Source organism: Mastigoproctus giganteus, chromosome 11 (assembly GCF_048544385.1).
Source record: "Mastigoproctus giganteus isolate SK-2022 chromosome 11, ASM4854438v1, whole genome shotgun sequence".
Lineage (NCBI taxonomy): Eukaryota > Metazoa > Arthropoda > Arachnida > Uropygi > Thelyphonidae > Mastigoproctus > Mastigoproctus giganteus.
The window spans coordinates 30,022,426-30,041,623 of record NC_143585.1 but is presented as its reverse complement, the minus strand read 5'-3'; the positions used below and the strand labels follow the sequence as shown (position 1 = coordinate 30,041,623).

General features: G+C 37.0%; 1 protein-coding gene across 1 annotated transcript in view; it reads left to right on the top strand.

The window, feature by feature from the left end:
• Nucleotides 1–19,198, top strand: part of LOC150077846 (regulating synaptic membrane exocytosis protein 2-like) — a 723,475-nt gene that overhangs the window by 680,481 nt on the left and 23,796 nt on the right. The window contains exons 21-22 of the mRNA XM_090384380.1: nucleotides 5,116–5,327; nucleotides 17,586–17,725. Of these exons, the coding sequence (XP_090240506.1) occupies nucleotides 5,116–5,327; nucleotides 17,586–17,725 (352 nt within the window). The remainder of the gene's footprint in view (nucleotides 1–5,115; nucleotides 5,328–17,585; nucleotides 17,726–19,198) is intronic.

The window sequence follows — 19,198 nt, the reverse complement described above, 5'->3', positions numbered from 1 at the left end:
GCACAAAATCTAAGGCAGCGTATTTAGTTGACATGGATGGCCAGTACAATATTTTGGCAGTTTGGTGTGACATAAGCACTGGAAAAACAGAAGTGAGAATAGGAGTGTGTTTCAGGCCTAATGCCTGTGATGAGTATAATGAATAACTTTACAGACAGACACAGTGGGTCAATAAATCAGATTACCTTATAATGAGGGATTTTTTTCTAGATATTGAATGAAATTTATAGGTTGGTCACTCACATAGTATCAAAGATTTTGCGATTTTATTGGATGACTGGTTCCCTGCACCAGCATGTTACCGAGTCAACAAGAGAAAGCAATACTCTTGACCTGATTATCAGCAATAATTCTTCAAGCATTAAGAATCTGAAGATAAAAGACCCACTAGGCGGCAGTGAATGCAGTGTACTGATGTGGGATTTATTGCAAATGTAACTACTGTCAAGGGCAAAGGGAATGTTTTGGCTTTTGTAAAGATGAATACAGTTCAGACAATTTTTAAAATCTATTCAGTGAGACCAACAGCAAATTCTAAATAGAAAGCATTTGTTGAAGTAATCATAGAAGCTACTAGGCATTTTATACCAACTAAGTGCTTCTGTTTAAGGCACAGACCTAAATGGATGTCATATGAACTTATGAGACTCATAGCAGAGAAGAAAAATAAATGGCATGCCTATAAATTATTGTGGGATAGAGAAGGCTGCAGTAGATATAAATTAGTCTGCAATTAAGTCATAAAGGAAGATAGACAAGCTAAGGCAGATTATGAGAATTCTCTGGAAAATAATACAACGAAAAGCAGCAGACTTATGTAAAAGCTAGAAGGAAGGGGATAAATCACATTGGTTCACTTGATATGAAATTTAACTATTGCTGATCCAGTCCAGGTTGTTGACAAATTGAATAGATGTTTTGAAATTTATATTCCCACATGAGGAATTTTTTAGGCATGGGGATACCAGAAGTGTATCAAATTTGAACAAGGAGCTGAATGACTTTTTCGATAAGTGAGGAAATAATAAAAGAGAAATTGCTGAAGCTAAATGTAAAAAAAAAAGCACCTGGGGTGGATAGGATCTATTCAATTATATTAAGTAACAGCAACAGAGGTAAGCAAACAATTATATATAATTATGAAAGTATCATTGGATCCAGGGGATGTACCCTATGGACTGGAGATGTGCAAATGCATCCACAATTCACAAAGGGAATCAAAGGGTGATACAAGTAATTACAGAGCTGTTTAACTTCTGTTCAGGGGAAAATAATGGAGTCACTGGTTAAAGAGGCAATGCAGGATCATCTAGACAAGACTGCAGTTATATTTCAGAAAAAGCATGGATTTGTTAATGGGAAATCTTGTGTGACAAATTTGATTGTATACTACAGTTTGGTCACAAAGGAACTGGATGCAAAAAATAATTTTGATATCATATGCTTGGATTTCAGGAAAGATTTTGATACTGTTGCATACAAAAGACTGCTATACAAATTGGAGCAGTGTGGCATTAAGGGCAAGTTGCCATTATGGATAAAGGGATGGTTGAGTGGAAGAAGACAGAGAGTGGTAATCAATGGACACTGGTCTTCGTGGAGTCCTCCAGGATTTAGTGTTGGGCCCATTGTTGTTTTCTATATTTATTAATGCTATTGATGAATATTAATGCTATCAGGCTTAATGTCCAAATTTGCAGATGATACAAGGTTGGCAGATTTGTTAATGACAGTACACTACTGCAACAAAATCTACAAAAGTTGGGCAGATGGGCTGAGAAGTGGCAACTGAAGTTTAACATTGACAAATACAGAGTGCTGCATATGGTTAGCAGTAACTCCAGAGTAATGTAACAACTGTGCAGTACTACACTCATGGTAGTGAAGAATGAAAAAGACCTGAGGATAACTGTGCAGTCAGAAATGAAGTTTTCTGAGCAGTGCAGACAGGCTGCCAGAGCATCCCATGGGTCCTTGTCAATGATATACAGCAATTTTGCTAGCAGATTTAAGGAGGCAGTTATCCCTTTGTATAAAGCAGTGGCCAGGCCACACCTTGTATACTACATACAGGTCTGGAGGCCTCATTTTAGGAAGGATGTAGAGCTGCGCTGTGACGAGTACAGAGAAGGGCAATGAGATTGGTGAGGGGAACAAAGGGGTGGACTTACTATGAAAGGCTTCAGATCTGCAAACTGCAGTTTCTGGAGACCACATGATCTGATTGAGGTGTATAGGGCTTTGAAGGTTTGAGCAAGCTCAATGCTAATGGAATTTTTCCTCTTGCTCAGATTATGCACTTGAGGGGCATAAATTCAAATTGAGGAAAGACAATTGCAAAACAGATGTGCGAAAATTTGCGGTTTAGCCAGCGAGTGGATGATTCCAGGTTGGTTGGTAGGGTTTTATTGGTGCATTAGCAACTAAGGCTATAATGCGTAACATGATGATGATTCCAGGAGCAAACTTCCGTCCATCATTGTGGAAGTTGATAGCTTAAGGAAATTCGAGGAAGAATTGAACAAACATTTGGAGTGAATGGATAAGTTAAATGGGAAGGGGATTTTTTTTTTTTTTTTTTTCGCTGTTGCTGCATAAGCTTGTTTTCTTGCATCATATGCCACTATGGTAATGCTAATGAGGAAATTTCCAAGCAGAAGGAACATACCTGTGGTATAAGAAAGTGAAAAAAAAAAAAAGGCAACACAGAACAGGAGTAATTTCAAGTCACATTTCAAGAACAAATGGAGAAATACCATCAGTATCTGGCACTTATTATTATTATTAATATTAGCTATGTGGTGTAAGGAAGCCTGAGGCTTATGCTGCACCAGCTAAAAAAAATTTCTGAATTACCCTGAGAGAGAGAGAGAGAGAGAGAGAGAGAGAGAGAGAGAGAGAGAGAGAGAGAGAGAGAGAGAGAGAGAGAGTCAGAAGAACAAGGGAATCACCAAGAAAAAGAAGAATGATGATATCCAGCTCAGGACTCTGGGTGTGCCAAGCCCATACTCACCAGATGTGAGCCCCTGGGGTTAATAAATAAAATATTAATAGCAGAGCACGTTCTGGGCATAAAGAATTTTTCAAAATTATTTTGCAATTCTTTTAACAAAAGTCCACAGGAGGCATTGAATGGAGCATACTGGGAGGTAGTTTACCAAGATATACAAGATAGTTAGAAAAAAGGTGCTAGCAGATTGGCTTTATCTTTAGCTGATGTGGCCATAGAACCATCTGGTTTTGACAGAGGTGAGAATAGGGATATACAAAAGTTGTGGCCAACAGCTTTATCAAGAGATCAGAACAAGAAGCAAGCCTTCTACTCTTAGCCAGTTCAAAATCTAGTTTGGACTAATTAATAACTGCTTTACAACTGTTGTGAGCTTTGGTGTAGGCAGAAAATGAACCTGGAGATTTGGATGCAAACCAGTTGCAATATGCAACACTCTTATCTTGAACAGCCATTGCACATTTATTGAAAAACCATCGTTTAGATAAATGTCAAGATTTTAAGGTGGAGTGTGGAATAAAGGATTTCATCCCTACAAGAATAATTTCACTGACAAGATCTGAGTGAATGTTGACATCAGAAGATTTATAACAGTAACCAGACCAAGGAAAAGAAAATAAATCTCGCAGATCATCCCATTTTGAATTCTTGTAGTGCCAAAACAACATGAGGTTGGGAATGGCCACAAGAGTAAGGTGAGGTGCATAGAGGATCACTCACCTCAATGATTGGACCTCACTGAAATTCGGTCCGCTTGATTGAAGTGTCACCTGAATATCAGTTCCATCAGCATTTTAGTCTCCCAGATAGCAAGCCCAGATTGTCATACCTGAGTGAATGTCTCTGACAGCCTCCAAAATATTAAATTAAACTTAGTCAAATTATGCAAAGAGATAAAACTGCTTTTCTAAATTCTTTCTTTTTTTCATACTGTTGCAGTCAGATAACAATTTTGGAAATTTAATAAAACTGTTTTTCTAAACAAGTAATAAACCTTTTAATTAATTACTTGAAATTCTTTAGGATGTCTATTAATCTTAACAGATCAGTTGTCATTAATTCCCCTTTATTGAACTCTCCTTTTGATTTTCAAATTACAGTATTATCAAGTATTTGAAGATATACTTTAGATTATCTGTTATGTTGTGTTAATCACCTAAAATCCTTGGGAATCACCTTGAATGCAAAGCCCTTGTTTAACTCTCATTTAAAATTTTATAGATATGATCTTAGAATTTCTGCATCCTTTGCCAAGAGTTGCTGTTTTTTAATAATTTTACTCAGATAATCGCTTTCATTTCTCCTATTATCTTTTAATTTAATTTGAAAGTATTCTGAAATTTGATCATTTGCCTTCCATTTCATGATAGGCAACTGACCCATCCATGAAACTTTTAATTTATAATACAGCGTAGTTGGATGAATGAGCCAAAAAAGTCTCCCCCATCCCTTTTTTTCCCTTCTTCCTCAACCAAAAGATTTTGGTAATTTTGCATCTTAAATTGTTTGTTAAACTTCTTTCGGGAGAATATGATTTCATGTTTATGAATAATATCAGGTCAGTTGTTTACTGGAAAATTAAAAAAAAAAAAAAACATTGAATTTGAATTCTAGCCATTGTTTCTCTGTCAAAACTAGTGATAAACATAATCAGTTATGAAATTAATAAAAAAGAAATGCCAGTGACCAATCTTTTCTGTGTGTGTGTCCCAAACCATTAATCGATTATTCAGTTATGACCTTTTGATTATATCCATCAGTAGTTGAAACCACAATAATGAAAAATTTTATCACTTTTCCTCCAGTCTAGTTTGCTAATGGTTCATCTTATGTTTTTGTGTTCAAGTTAAATATTTTAGAATAAAATTTAAAAAGGATAATAATAAAAAAAAAAAAAAACAATCCTGCTGAACAGCAGCAGGGGCAGTAACACTTTACACATCTAGGAACATAAGCCATGTAATATATGGTTATGTAGTTTTTCATACTTAAAAACCTCTCTTTCTTTGATGGTTTCAGGATATAAATAGTTTTTTCACTATATTCTATGAATTTTGAATTGTATTTAAAAATAAAACAAATATTGTTATAATTCTATTTTACAGATGGTTTCCATCAATTCGATTAGCACCAGAAGGGGAGTTTTCCAATTTTGTTGAAGGGTTGGGGCCAGGACAGTTAGTTGGAAGGCAGGTGCTGGCTTCTCCTAGTCTGGGTGATATCCAGTTAAGTTTGTGTGACCGAAAGGGTAACTTGGAGGTGGAAGTGATTAGAGCTCGTGGATTGCAGCCAAAGCCTGGAGCCAAATTGCTTCCAGGTGAACCATTATGCTATATAAGCACAAATATCTTATTTGAGTATCATTAATTTTATATTAATGATACTCAAATTAATATTAATTATAAATTTGAGTGTATATAAATTTAGAAAAAATAAATTTCACTTAACATTCATAAATTAAATATATATGAAAAATTAATAAACTTTTATATTTTTTGTGGAAATATTGAAATGCATGGCTACATGATTTAAATTAGTGGTAGTCAGCCTCATTTCTTCACAGTAGCAGTATTTTTCTGAATGGGAAGTATTCATAGAAGCTACAAGGTTTTTTATACTAACAAAGGCACAGCTTGTTGCTCAAGGTTTAGACCTAAATGGATGTCAGCCAACCTGATGAGATTAGTGGCAGAAAACAAAAATGTATAGGGGAATGCTTATAAATTACCAGGGTAGCTTAATGATTTTGTTATTACTGGGAGGAAATGTTGAAGCTAAGTGTAAATAAGGCACCTGAGATGGTGGGGGTCTCTCCAATTATCTTCAGAGAGGCAGTAAAACAAGTCAGCAAACCTTTATCCATGATTTTGAGTGCATCCTTCAATTCAGGGTTGGTACCTCTGGACTGGAGATGTGTAAATATTATCCCCAATTTACAAAAGGTGATGAAAGGGTGCAGTAAGTAATTAGAGAACTGTAAGCTTGACTTCTGTTCCAGGGAAAATAATGGTTGTTTAAATGTTGCTGTTTAAAGAATTATTGCAGGACCATCTAGATAGGAATACAGTTCTGCAGGAGTCACAACATGGATTTATTAAGGAGCAATCTTCTTTAACCAATCTGATTGGATACTATGATGCAGTAACAAAGGAACTGGATGCAGAAAGAAATTTTAACATTGTATACTTAAATTTCAAAAAAGATTTTGATACTCTCCACATAAAAGACATCTGTACAAATTTTAGCAGGGGGACGTTAGGGGACAGGTTACTACTATGAATAAAGGGATGGTTCAGCAGGAGAAGAGAGGTTATCAATGGATACTGCTCTTAGTAGACTAATTTTATTAGTGGAGTTCCCTAGGTTACAGTGCCATGCCTATTGTTGTTGTCAATATTTAGTAATGATATTGAAGATATGGCAGAGCGGTTAATGATAGTGATCAGGGTATGCTGTTGCAGCAAGATCTAGAAAAATTAGACAGAAAGGCTGAGAAGTGGTAATTGAAGTTTAACATTGACAAATGCAAGGTTCTCATATGAGTAGCAGATATCCAAGAATAATATACTGTGTATGTGCGCAATAATAGAGGGTAGTGGAGAAAGAAAAAGATCTGTTATAATTGTGCATCCAGACGTAAAGCTCTGAACAGTACAGACAGGCTGATAGGACAACTCATGGGGTTTTGTCAATGATATACAAGAATTTTTCCAGCAGAGATAAGGAGATGTTATCCTGTTGTATAAGGCAATAATTAGGCCAGATCAGGAGTACTGCAATCAGGTCTAATTTTAGGAAGGATGCTGATCTGTTGGAATGAGTGCAGAGAAGGGCAATCAGATTAATGAGGGAAACAAAATGTATTCTTATAAGGGCTTCTGTTTGGCAAGTTGCTGTATTTGGAAACTAGGTGCCTGCAAAGAGATCTGATTAAGGGGTTTAAGTCTTTGTATTGACTGAGTAGGCCAAATAATGACTGCATCTTTCCTCTTGCTCAGTCAACACACAAGGCAGCATATATTTATATCAAGGAAGGACAGTTACTGAATAGATAAGTGTAAATTTGTTGGAACACATATTTCCATCAGATGAAAGCTAGATGCTGATTGTTGGAACAAACTTCCATCTGACATTGTGAAAGTGCATAGTTTGAATAAATTTAAAGAACTAGAAATAATTAGAGGGGATGTGGTGTGTGTTTTTTTTTTTTTTTTTCACTGATGCTGTATAAACATTGCTAAAAACAAAAAAAAAAAAATTTCATCATTTGCCACTAGTAGTACTAATGTTTTTTTTTTTTTTTTTTTTTTTTTGTAATAGTTATGTTTGTAATAAGTACTTCCTAATTCATTTTACAAATATCATCATCATCAGCCATTTTCAATCCACTGCAGGATGAAGGCCTCTCCAGCAACTTTCCAGTTCCTTCTGTTTTGAGCACTGGCCATCCATTTACTACCCACAAACTCACGAATTTCATCTATCCATCTCCGCCTGTGTCTTCCAGGTTTTCTTCTAGCTCCTCTTGGATACCATTCTGTTATTCTCTTAGTCTATCTGTCATCATGTCTTCGAGCTATGTGTCCTGCCCAAGACCATTTTAGTTCTTTAGTTTTGATAAGAATGAATGTCCTTTACTTGAATTTGCTGCCTAATCCATGTGTTTCTCTTCTTAACTAACAGTCTGATTCCCAATATAATTCATTCCATTCTTTGCTGTGTAATTCTCAGCTTCTCTTCCATTCTTTTAGTGAGTGCCCAAGTTTCACTTCCATAAGTCATGGTGGGGAGTATACATTGGTTCATTATTTTACGTTTCAGACAAACTGGGATATTGCTCTTCAGTATGTGACTATATTTCCTGAATGCTATCCATCCAAAATTTATTCTTCTCTTGACTTCTAGCCATTTATCATTATTACAGCTAATAACTTGTCCCAGATAAGTATATGACTCTACCTTTTCAATTACTGCTCCTTCAATCATTATTTCCCTTTCTGTGGCATACTTGTTCATCATTACTTTTGTTTTAACCATATTCATCTTTAGTCCAATATCTTTCTAACTGTGCATAACTGATTAAGATTTTCCTCTAATTCTTTGGGATCGTGGCTTATGACCACAATGTCATCTGCAAATCGTAAATGGTTTAGGTACTCTCCATTCACATTGACTCCTTTCTGCAACCAGTCTAATCTTCTGAAAGCTTCCTCAAGGGCAGCCGTAAACAGCTTCGGAGATATTGTGTCTCCTTGTCGAACTCCTTTCTCGATTTTAAATTTCCTACTGTCTTTGTCTAGTCTAATAAAGGAGGTAGCACTCTCATATATTTTCTTCAAAATCATAATATATGGGATATCTGTGCCTTGTCTTTCCAGTGCCCTAAACATTGCCTTATGCTGTATGGAGTCAAATGCCTTTTCATAATCCACAAATACCAGGCATAATGGTGTTTTATATTCATTTGCTTTCTACATTAGCTGTGATATTATGTGAAGGTGATCCATAGTTGAGAATCTTGTCCTAAAGCTAGCTTGCTCTTTCGGTTGATTCTCATCAAGTATTCTTTCTAATCTGTTAGTAATGACCTTTGTGAACAACTTGTAGATGTGGGATAACAAGCTAATTGGTCTATAATTTCCAATTTCTGATTTATCTCCTTTCTTATGCAGCAAAATGATTGCATTATTCCACTGCTTACACACCTTTCGAATGCACTTTGTGAAGAGCCTTGCCAGTTTTTGTGTTATGTCTCTTCCTCCCAATTTTAACAACTCTAGAGTAACTTCATCTTCCCCCGGGACTTTCTGATTCTTCATTTTCTTTAATGCATGTTCTACCTCATCAGAAAGAATATCGGGTATGTCGTATGTGTTGCTACTTTGCAATCCATCTTCCCCACTGCTGGCATCATTCCCTTGCTTCTTGTATAATTCTCTATAGTAGTCTTCTGCTATTTCAATTATGCCTTCTCTGCTGTTTATAAGTACACCATCACTATTCTTCAGTTTCAGTATCATTTGTCTTTCTGTATTACTGCCCATGGCTGTTGATTTAAATCCTTTGTTTTCCCTTAATGCTTGTTCTACTTTTCTTGTGTTAAATCTTCTTATGTCCTCTCTGAGTCTCTTTCTAATGGCTTTGCATAACTCAGTATACTCAATTTTCTCACTGTCAGTGTTTTTCTTACTCTTCATTTGTCGTCTTCAGTTCATCATGACAAGTGTTTCTTGACTAATTTTTTCTTCTTTGGATTTCTTTTTACTTTTAGGTTTCTTGGGCTTTATCACTTTCAGAAAGTTGTAATATTCCTCGTCGATATCTTGGTCCTGAGCAGTCTGCAGAAGCTCAAACTTGTTCTTAAGTTCCAGTACATACTGCTTTTTCTCCTCTTCTGTTATCTCAAAGACCTTTGTATTATTTACTCAAGTCAGTTTTTTCCTTTCTTTTCTACATTTATATCAAGTGTACATCTTACCATTCTGTGATCACTTCCAACATTTACCTTATTCAGGACGGTAACATCATTCACAATATATCTTCTGTTAGTGAGGATGAAGTCGATTCCATTAGTTTTTAATACATTTGGACTCTTCCATGTCCACTTCCTGTTCACCCTTTTCTTGAAAAAGTGTTCATTACTGACAGTCCTTGAGATTCTGCAAATTCCACAAATCTTTGACCTCTTTCATTTCTTTCACCAATTCTAAAATTTCCTATAGTTCCCCTTTCTGCACTGTTTTGTCTTTTTCCAACTTTAGCATTGAAGTCCCCCATAATAATAGTGTAGTGGGTTTTCTGTCATCTAGAAGACTCTCAATTTCGGTGTACATTTCTTCAACCTCTTCATCATCATGGCTCGATGTTGGTGCATATGTGGTCTCAATTCTAATCTCAACGATGTGCATTTCCACTTGCAGTCTGCCAAACCCCATGTACTTTTTCTGACAGAATCTCAGCTATCGGTTGATTCAACTACTGTTCATCTCAGATACCCAAATTATTCGCTGTATCATTTCTTTCGCCTCAAAGGTGGTACTTGTGCATATGTCCATTCTGATATTCCCTGTCAGAGACTTGGCAATTTGGAATCTCCTCTCTTTGATCTTCTCTGGCTTAAAATCTCTCTACCTCATTGTGTCAAATTCATCTGTTGTCTCTACCATTCTCCCAACTCCACTAATCACTTGGAGGCGCCTCCGTAGCCAGGTGGGAAGGAGCAGCAGTGTGCAGCACACGCTTCTTGATTAGACCGGGGTTCGAGCCCGTCACCACCAAATACGGAGGATGCGGAAAGGTCAGGGACTGACCACCGCATATCCCGGAGCAATATGGCCTTAGTTGCTAATGCTCCTAAAAACCAAACAACAACAACAACAACAACAACAATCACTTGGAGCTCTTTGACTTCCTCTCTTTGCAACTTGACTTTCTCCAGTCCAACTTTCCTAACAGTGAGGTAATTATCCTTGGTGATTTTAATGTTCACAACTCCAGCTGGTCGAGATGCTGAGGCTTTTGCAATTACTAATGACCTAGCACAGATTGTTCATTTACCTACAAGAATACCAGACAATCCTAATCATACAGCCAATACGCTTGATCTTTTTCTCACAAACAACCCTTCTAAGTACAAGGTTGAAGTGAGAGGTCCTTTAGGCACTTCAGATCACAACTTGGTGATTGTCTCTTCTCCAATGGAACCTTTATCTCATGGCTATTCCCAACCTCGTGTTGTTTGGCATTACAAGAATGCAAAATGGGATGACCTGCAAGACTTCTTTCTTCTTTTCCTTGGTCGGATTACTGTTTCAAAACGTCTGATGTCAACGTTTGCTCAGATCGTGTCAGTGAAATTATTCTTGCAGGAATGTAATCCTTTATCCAACACTCCACTTTAAAGTCTCGTCCTTTATCTAAACCTTGGTATTCCAATAAATGCGCTAAGGCCGTTCAAGAGAAGAGAAGAATGTTCCATATCATAATTGGCTTGTTTCTAATTCTTCAGTTTCATTTTCTGCCTACACCAAAGCTTGCAACAATTGTAAAGCAGTTATTAATCAGTCCAAACTAGAGTTTGAACAGGCTAAGAGTAGAAAACTTGCTTCTTGCCCTAATGGTAGCCGAACATTCTGGTCTCTTGCCAAAGCTATTGGCCGCAACTTTTGCCCATCTCTGCTCCCACCTCTGTCCAAACCAGATGGTTCTGTTGTCACTTCAGCCAAGGATAAAGCTGACCTGCTAGCATCAAATTTTTCTTCTAACTCATGTATTAATGATCTTGGTAAAACACCTCCCACCATTTCCAATACGCTCCTGTGGTCTTCCGTCAAAAGGATGTCAGAAGGATTTTGACGAATCTTGATGCTAAGAAAGCTCCAGGTCCCGATGGTATTTCTCCACTTGTTCTCAAAACTTGTGCTCCTGAACTTACTATTCTTTGTCGCCTTTTTTCACTTTCTTATTCCACTTTTTTTCCACTTTTTTTACTTTCTTATTCCAAAGGTGTTTTTCCTTCTGCTTGGAAATTTGCTCATATCCAACCAGTTCCTAAAAAGGGTGACAAATCTCTCCAATCCAATTATCGTCCCATTGCAATTACTACTACTCTTTCTAAAGTAATGGAGAAATCAATTAACCACCAACTCTTAAACTACCTAGGAACCTTCCATCTGGTCAATGACCGCCAGTATGGATTCCGTCAGTGTCGATCCACTTGTGATATTCTGGCTTATGTTACCCATTTATGGACTAATTCAATGGAAAGGTTTGGTGAAATACAAGTAGTTGCTCTTGACATCTCAAAGGCTTTCGATCGTGTTTGGCATAATGGTCTTCTAAACAAGCTTCCATCTTATGGTTTGCCAACTGTTTTTAGTAATTGATTATCCAGTTTTCTCTCTGATCGCTCACTGAGGGTGATGGTAAATGGCTCTCTGTCTTCTAACTTCTCCACTAATGCCGGTGTCCTCCAAGGTTCAGTTCTTTCCCCCACTCTATTCCTTTTGTATATTAATGACCTTCTTCCATTGACTGAAAATCCTATCCATAGTTTTGCCGATGATTGCTATCATTCCATTCTGTCATTGCATTACACTTTCCATTTTGAGAAACCTTGTCCTGCTCAATCAGCTTCAACTTCTCGAAAAGCTGCTTCCAATTCCTTAAATGCCAATCTTCAGGTAATTTTCCAGTTGGGCAAAGTCAACTTAGTTGATTTCGACCCTTCTAAAACTCAGTCTTGCCTTATATCTCGCAAAAAAGATTCCTCTGCTCCTATGCTTATCTTTAGTGACACTCAGATTTCTAGGCAAAATGTTATATCTCTTTTGGGGATTACCCTGACTTCTAATCTCTCTTGGCACAAGCACATTACAAATATTGCTTCTTCTGCATCTAAAAAACTTGGTTTTCTCTTTCGCTCTCGACGTTACTTTTCTTCCAAACAGCTGCTCACTCTGTATAAATCGCAAATCCGCCCTGCCATGGAATATTGTTCCCACATCTGGGGTGGTGCCCCCAAAACCTCTCTCAGGCTGCTCGATTCCATTCAGAAGAGAGCAGTTAGGTTAATTAATGATTCATCTCTAACAGAGTCTCTCCACTCGCTGTCTCATAGACATACTGTTTCTGCTGCATGCCTCTTCTACAGATACTTCCATGGGGACTGTTCTTCTGAATTGGCTTCTATAATTCCCATGCTCTCTTTCAAAACAGTCCTAACACGTGCTGCCAACATCCATTTACTGTCCAAGTTCAAACTCACAGAACCAACTTTTCATCTTCCTCGTTTATTCATTCAACTGCCGTTTTCTGGAACAACCTTCCTTCATACGTATTTCCTGAAAATTACCGTCTACAGAAGTTGAAGTCCAATGTCAACAAATATCTTCTTTTGTCTTCTCAACCTCCAACCCAAGCATAGTACTAAGTACTATAGGTTCTAATACCTCTCGTGTTTGGGGTTTACATAAAAAAAAATAATAATTTTTTTGCTCTTCACAGTCTTTTAAACTAGAAAATAGAAGAGACTAGAGACTGCAGTGTCTATGTTATGTCTAAAATGTGTTTCTTTTTTTATTTTTGGCAGAATTAATTTTATTTTTGTTTTTTTTAAAGTAAAAGTTTTAAAATTTAAATTTTTTACTGAAATTTAAAAAAAATTACATACAATAAGTATATTGCAATCAATTCAGAAAAGATGAAATATTGGCATTGTTCAGAATTTAAAAAAAACTAAAATATTTTCCATAAATTAAAAAGAAAATGGACACCTGTTGGATACTACCAATGCTTAATAAATCAGTTTTATAAAATAAATGCTGATAGCATCCTTAGTCTTTCCCAGTTGATATACACAAAGGAATGTAGTAAAAGGGTAAGTCGCATTGGTCCATTTGATGTCAACTGTTGATGATCCTTCTCAAGTTGCTAAAAAAATCAATAGGTATTTTGTATCTACATTCACACATGAGGAAGTCTTTAGGGAAGAGGATGCCAAAAGGTTGTCAAATTCTGACGAGGAGCTAAATGATTTTGTGATATCTGAGAGGAAAGTGAAAAAGAAATTTTTGATGCTAAACATAAAAAAAGATACCTGGGGTGGATGGGATCTATCCAGTTATATTAAGGGAGGCAGAAAAGGATGTAAGCAAAATCTTAGCCATAATTATGAGGGAATCTTTCGATTCAGGAGAGGTCCCTATGGACTGAAGGTGTTCAAATTCATAAAGGGAGATCAAAAGGTGGCATGAGTAATTACAGCTGTTAGCATAGCATCTGTTCCAAGGAAATTAGTCACTGGTTAAAGAAGTAATATAGAACCATCTAGACAGGAATGCTATTATACCTATCTAGACAGGTATAATAGCATTCCTGTCTAGATGGTTCTAGACAGGAATGCTATTATACTGAAATCTAACTTGGATTTGTTAAGGGCTGATCTTGTCTGACTAGTCAGATTGGATACTGTGATATAGTAACAAAGGAACTGAATGCAAAAAACAATTTTGATATCTTATACAGTGACTTCTTACTTTACATGTGTTTAAGTTACGCAAATTTAAAATAATGCGTGGCATTTTATGGAAAGCACCACAAATTGGGGAATACATACCCAAAGAGGTATTGAACCTTGACGAAACAGGTTTATATTGGAAAAATAATGCCTGATCACACTTATATTTCCATTGCTGAAAAGACTGCACATGGCTTTAAGGTGGTAAAAGATCATCTAACACTTCTGTTTGGTGCTAATATGGACGAACATAAACTGAAACCTGTGTGCATTTAACTGTCAAAATCCTCATACCCTTACAGGTTGTACATGCCCATGTACTGGACCGAAACCCAAAAGGGTGGATGACTTCTGTTATTTTCAGAAGTTATCTTGGATCACAGTTACGACCAGAATTGTAAGTGTATTGCAAGGCAGCAGGAATTCCATTTAGCATTGGTAGAGGCATTTGATGCAAGAAAGCAAGCTCATGCAGCATCAGCCAAAAAAAAAAAAAAAAAAACAAAAAAAACCACTTCCACTTCACCCCTCTGTTCGTTCGAAATACCTGTCCAGCTGAGCCTTAAACTTATTTAGGCTATCAACTTCCACGACAAGGGATGGAAGTCTTTTCCACATACCAACCACCCGCTGGCTAAAGGCAAATTTCCGCACGTCTATCCTACATCTGTCTTTCCTCAATTTGAATTTATGCCCTCTCAGGTGATTATTCTGAGCAAGAGGAAGAATCCCATCAGCATTGAGCATGCTCAAACCATTCAAGGCTTAATACACCTCTATCAGATCACCTCGCTGGTGCCTAGTTTCCAGACACTGTAATTTGCAAAACTTAAGCCTTTCTTCGTAAGAGCACCCCTTTGTTCCATTCACTAATCTTGTTGCCCTTCTCTGTACTCGTTCCAGCATCTCTACATCCTTCTTGAAATGAGGCCTCCAGACCTGTATGCAGTACTCTAGGTGTGGCCTGACCATTGCCTTATAAAGTAAAGTAAAAGTAAAGTGCAGCCATTATCAACCCACTGCAGGATGGAAGCATCCTCAACAATTCATGTTGAGGGAAATTGCTAATGACCATTGCCTTATACAAGGGAATAATCACCTCCTTATCCCTGCTAGAAAAATTCCTATATAGCATTGACAATACACCATGAGCTACTCTTGCAGCCCGTCTGCACTGCTCAGAGAACTTCATATCTGCTTGCACAACCACCCCCAAGTCCCTTTCATTCTCTACCAATGTCAGTGTAGTACCACAGAGTTGATACGTTGCTCTGGGGTTGCTGTTTCCCATATGTAGTACTTTACATTTGTCAATGTTAAACTTCATTTGCCACCTCTCAGCCCATCTGCTCAACCTTTCCAGACCCTGTTGCAGCAGCATAGTGTCAGTAACCTTGACAACCCTGCTAACCTTCGTATCATCTGCAAACTTGGACATTAAGCTTGATATACCATCATCAATATCATTTCTAAATACAGAAAACAATAATAGACCCAACACTGAACCCTGAGGGACTCCACTAATAACATTAGTCCACGATGAGCAGTGTCCATTGATTTCCACTCTCTGTCTTCTCCCCCCTCAACCACCCCTTTATTCATAGCAGCAATTTGCCTCCAATGCCACACTGCTCCAATTTGTGCAGCAGTCTTCCATGTGCAACAGTATCAAAAGCCTTTCTAAGATCCAAGTATATAATATCAAAGTTATTCCCTGCATCCAGTTCTTTTGTGACTGCATCATAGTATCCAATCAAATTGGTCAGGCAAGACTTCTTACTTATTCTTGACATCTTACATTTAACATATTACTTATTCTTTATAATGCCACAACCCTTCAACCCAGTATTGTTTATGTCTGTTCCAATATCAAGATTGTTTTTTCCCCAGCAACTACAACCTCAATCTCCAGTCTATGGACCAACATGTGATGAAATCTTTTAAAACTCAGTATTTATAGCACATTCTGGCTGAAATAATTGACAAGACCGACCAAGAATAGATGAGTGTGCAGCAATAATATTGGTGAGACTTCACTATAAAAGATGCTTTAAAATCTATTGATGTTGTATGCCGTGAAGTTCCACATAACTGTACTCAAAGTTCGTGGCATAAGTTATTTCCGGATCTTAGCAAATCCTTCAAAGGCTCTGATACCAATGAAGATTATGCGTAAACTAAAGACAAATGTGTGAAACTTGCCAAAAAGATAGGGTTCACTTCCCTATCTGATACCTTCAGCAGGCAAGATTATGACCACCATATTTTAGGATGCTGAGGGAATTTTGTACATTTACTGCTTGGAACACAAGCAGACAGTTACCAGTGAGTTATATGCATCCCTATCATACAACCCAAGGAAAAACGCCATGGAAAACTTTCCAGGGGTGTGCTCCTTCTTCAGGACAATGCACCGTGCTATTGCTACTGCTTTACCCATCCACTTTACAGTTCGGATCTGGCCCCCCAGTGACTATTTCCTGTTTCGACACCTCAAGAAAAATGTATGTGGGCATCTCTGTGCTGATGGTAATGAACTGAAGTGCCAGAAAAATCTGGGCATTTTTTCTGCATTCTTTGATGGATAGGACAAAGAATTTTATTTGTCTGGTATTTCCTCATTGCCAACAAAATGGAACAAGTGTATTGAAGTTCAGGGAAGTTACATTGAAAAATAAAAACAGATTTTTGCCTCTATCTCATTTCCTTCATAGGTAGGTAGATAAATTATTGAATGCCCCTCATATTACTAGGTTTTTGTATTTGTATTTTCAAAAGAATCTAGCATATATAAAAGACATAAATTTGATTTTTTTTAAATAGGCAAAGGTAAAGAAAGCCAACATGAGAACCGTGGGAAATTTCAGGAAAACTTACTGGGCAAAATCGTTTCTCCCATGATTCTCGGTAAACAGATGGTGCATGTTATCGGTAGTGGCAGTAGAAGTCAATAACAATGTATTGATTAGTTTTTTCCATTATTAAAAGCAGCTTATTGGAGTTCATGAGTGTAATGCCTTCATGGCAGAAATTTACTTACAGGTACACCCTCCAGACTACCTCAGTCTTAGGGTGTTTATCCCCCTTGCCGCTGTTTTAAGCCGATACGAAAACGACTTTTTGTTTTCGTATCGGGTGCTTGTTAGAACAGTGGGAAGGGGGATAAACACCCTAAGACTAAGGCAGTCTGGAGGGTGCACCTGTAAGTAAATTTCTGCCGTGAAGGCATTACACTCATGAACTCTAATAAGCTGCTTTTAATAATGAGAAAAAACTAATCAGTACATCGTTATCGACTTCTACTGCCACTACTGATAACACACACCATCTGTTTACCAAGAATGCAGGGAGAAACTGTGATAATGGGAAATGATTTTGCCCGGTAAGTTTTCTCGAAGTTTCTCGTGGTTCTTATATTGGCTTTCTTTACCTTAGCCACTCCTTATGTAAAGACCTGTCCTGTAAGTGAACATTAAGTGAGGCTTCCCATTATTTGCATTTTCAAAGAAATCTGGTTTGTATATTTCAAAGACTGAAATTTGAATTTTCTTTTAATAGCTCCTTATGTAAAGGTCTATCTTGTAAGTGGAAGGAAGTGTGTTGCCAAAGCTAAGACATCAATAGCAAGAAGGACATTAGATCCTCTTTATCAGCAACAACTTGTTTTTCATGAAGATTACAGAGGATGTGTTTTGCAAGTAAGAAAATTTTTTTATAGTATACAGTAATATTACCAACATCAGTTTGTTTAAATAATAAAAAATAACAAAACCGTTATACTGGATGATTCCATGAAATTCACTTGCACTACGTTCAGATAGTTACATAAAATACAAGGGTCATTCATAAGGAATGCCTCTTTGGCAATAAAATTTTCTATAATTCAGTTGGCATCATGAAGTTTTATATATCACTAGTATAGATATTTAAACATAAACATGCTAAAATAAGTTTGTCTAATACAGATCTAAAGTATGAACAGTCAAACTGATGTCCGTTTCCACCAGAGGTTGGTGATAAAGTTCCTTTTCAAATCAGGAGAAAATTCAACTGGCCAGAGTCATGAAAAATTGAGGATGTAAACCAACAGGACACTGTTGATATAAGCGGTGTTCATAGATGGCTCCCACATTTTAAACAGCTACCCAAGTCACTGACATTTGGGACAAGCCAAGGAGCAGAAGACCAAAGTCTGTATGCATCGAAGAAAGCACTACAATTTTGGATGAAATTATTCAAACAGAGAGGAAAATAAACACATATACAATGATGCAAGCATTAGCATGATCAAAAAGAAGTGTATTAACCATTTTAGACATGTCAGACTATAGGAAAGCTGGAAATGAGTACCCAAGCTGTTAACAAGAAAAATAGGCTAAGGTAAAGAAAGCCTGCATGAGAAGCATGCAGAAGTTCGATGAAATTTACCGGTAAAAGTACTTTGCCGTAAAGGCATTTGTATTGTTGCTCACTCTGTAAACAGATGGTGGGTGTTATCGGTCTGGAGTAGAAGTTGAATTCCACGGGAGCTTGAAACCCTCCCGAAGTGGGGGTAACCTGACATTTTCTTTAGAATCACTAATTGAATCACGAACAGAGTAATATTGGAAGTTCTGGCATCATAAAAAATGTTTGTAACGTAGAGTCACCAGAATCCTTTTGGCAGTTTGCCATTCTTCTCGTGTGGGCTTCCTTTGCCTTTTTTTTTTTTTTCTTCTTTTTTTTTTCTTCTTTTTTTTTTCTTCTTTTTTTTTTCCTTCTTTTTTTTTTCTTCTTTTTTTTTCCTTCTTTTTTTTTTCTTCTTTTTTTTTCCTTCTTTTTTTTTTTTTTTCTTCTTTTTTTTTCTTAATAAACAATTTATCCACTAGTCCACCAGTGATTGTAAAGAAAAAAAGGTCAGGTTACCCCCTCCACTTCGGGAGAGTTTCAATCTCCCATGGGATTCAATTTCTACTCCTGACCGATAACACCCACTGCATGTTTACTGAGCGAGCAACAATACAAATAACATTACGGCAAAGTACTTTTACCGGTAAATTTCATCGAACTTTTGCATGCTTCTCATGCAGGCTTTCTTTACCTTCGCCCAAAAATGAAATTCTTGAGGCAGAAGACTTGTCAAGATCTGTTACAGGAGTGCAGAAACTTTCAAGGAAATTTTTTAAAGGTCT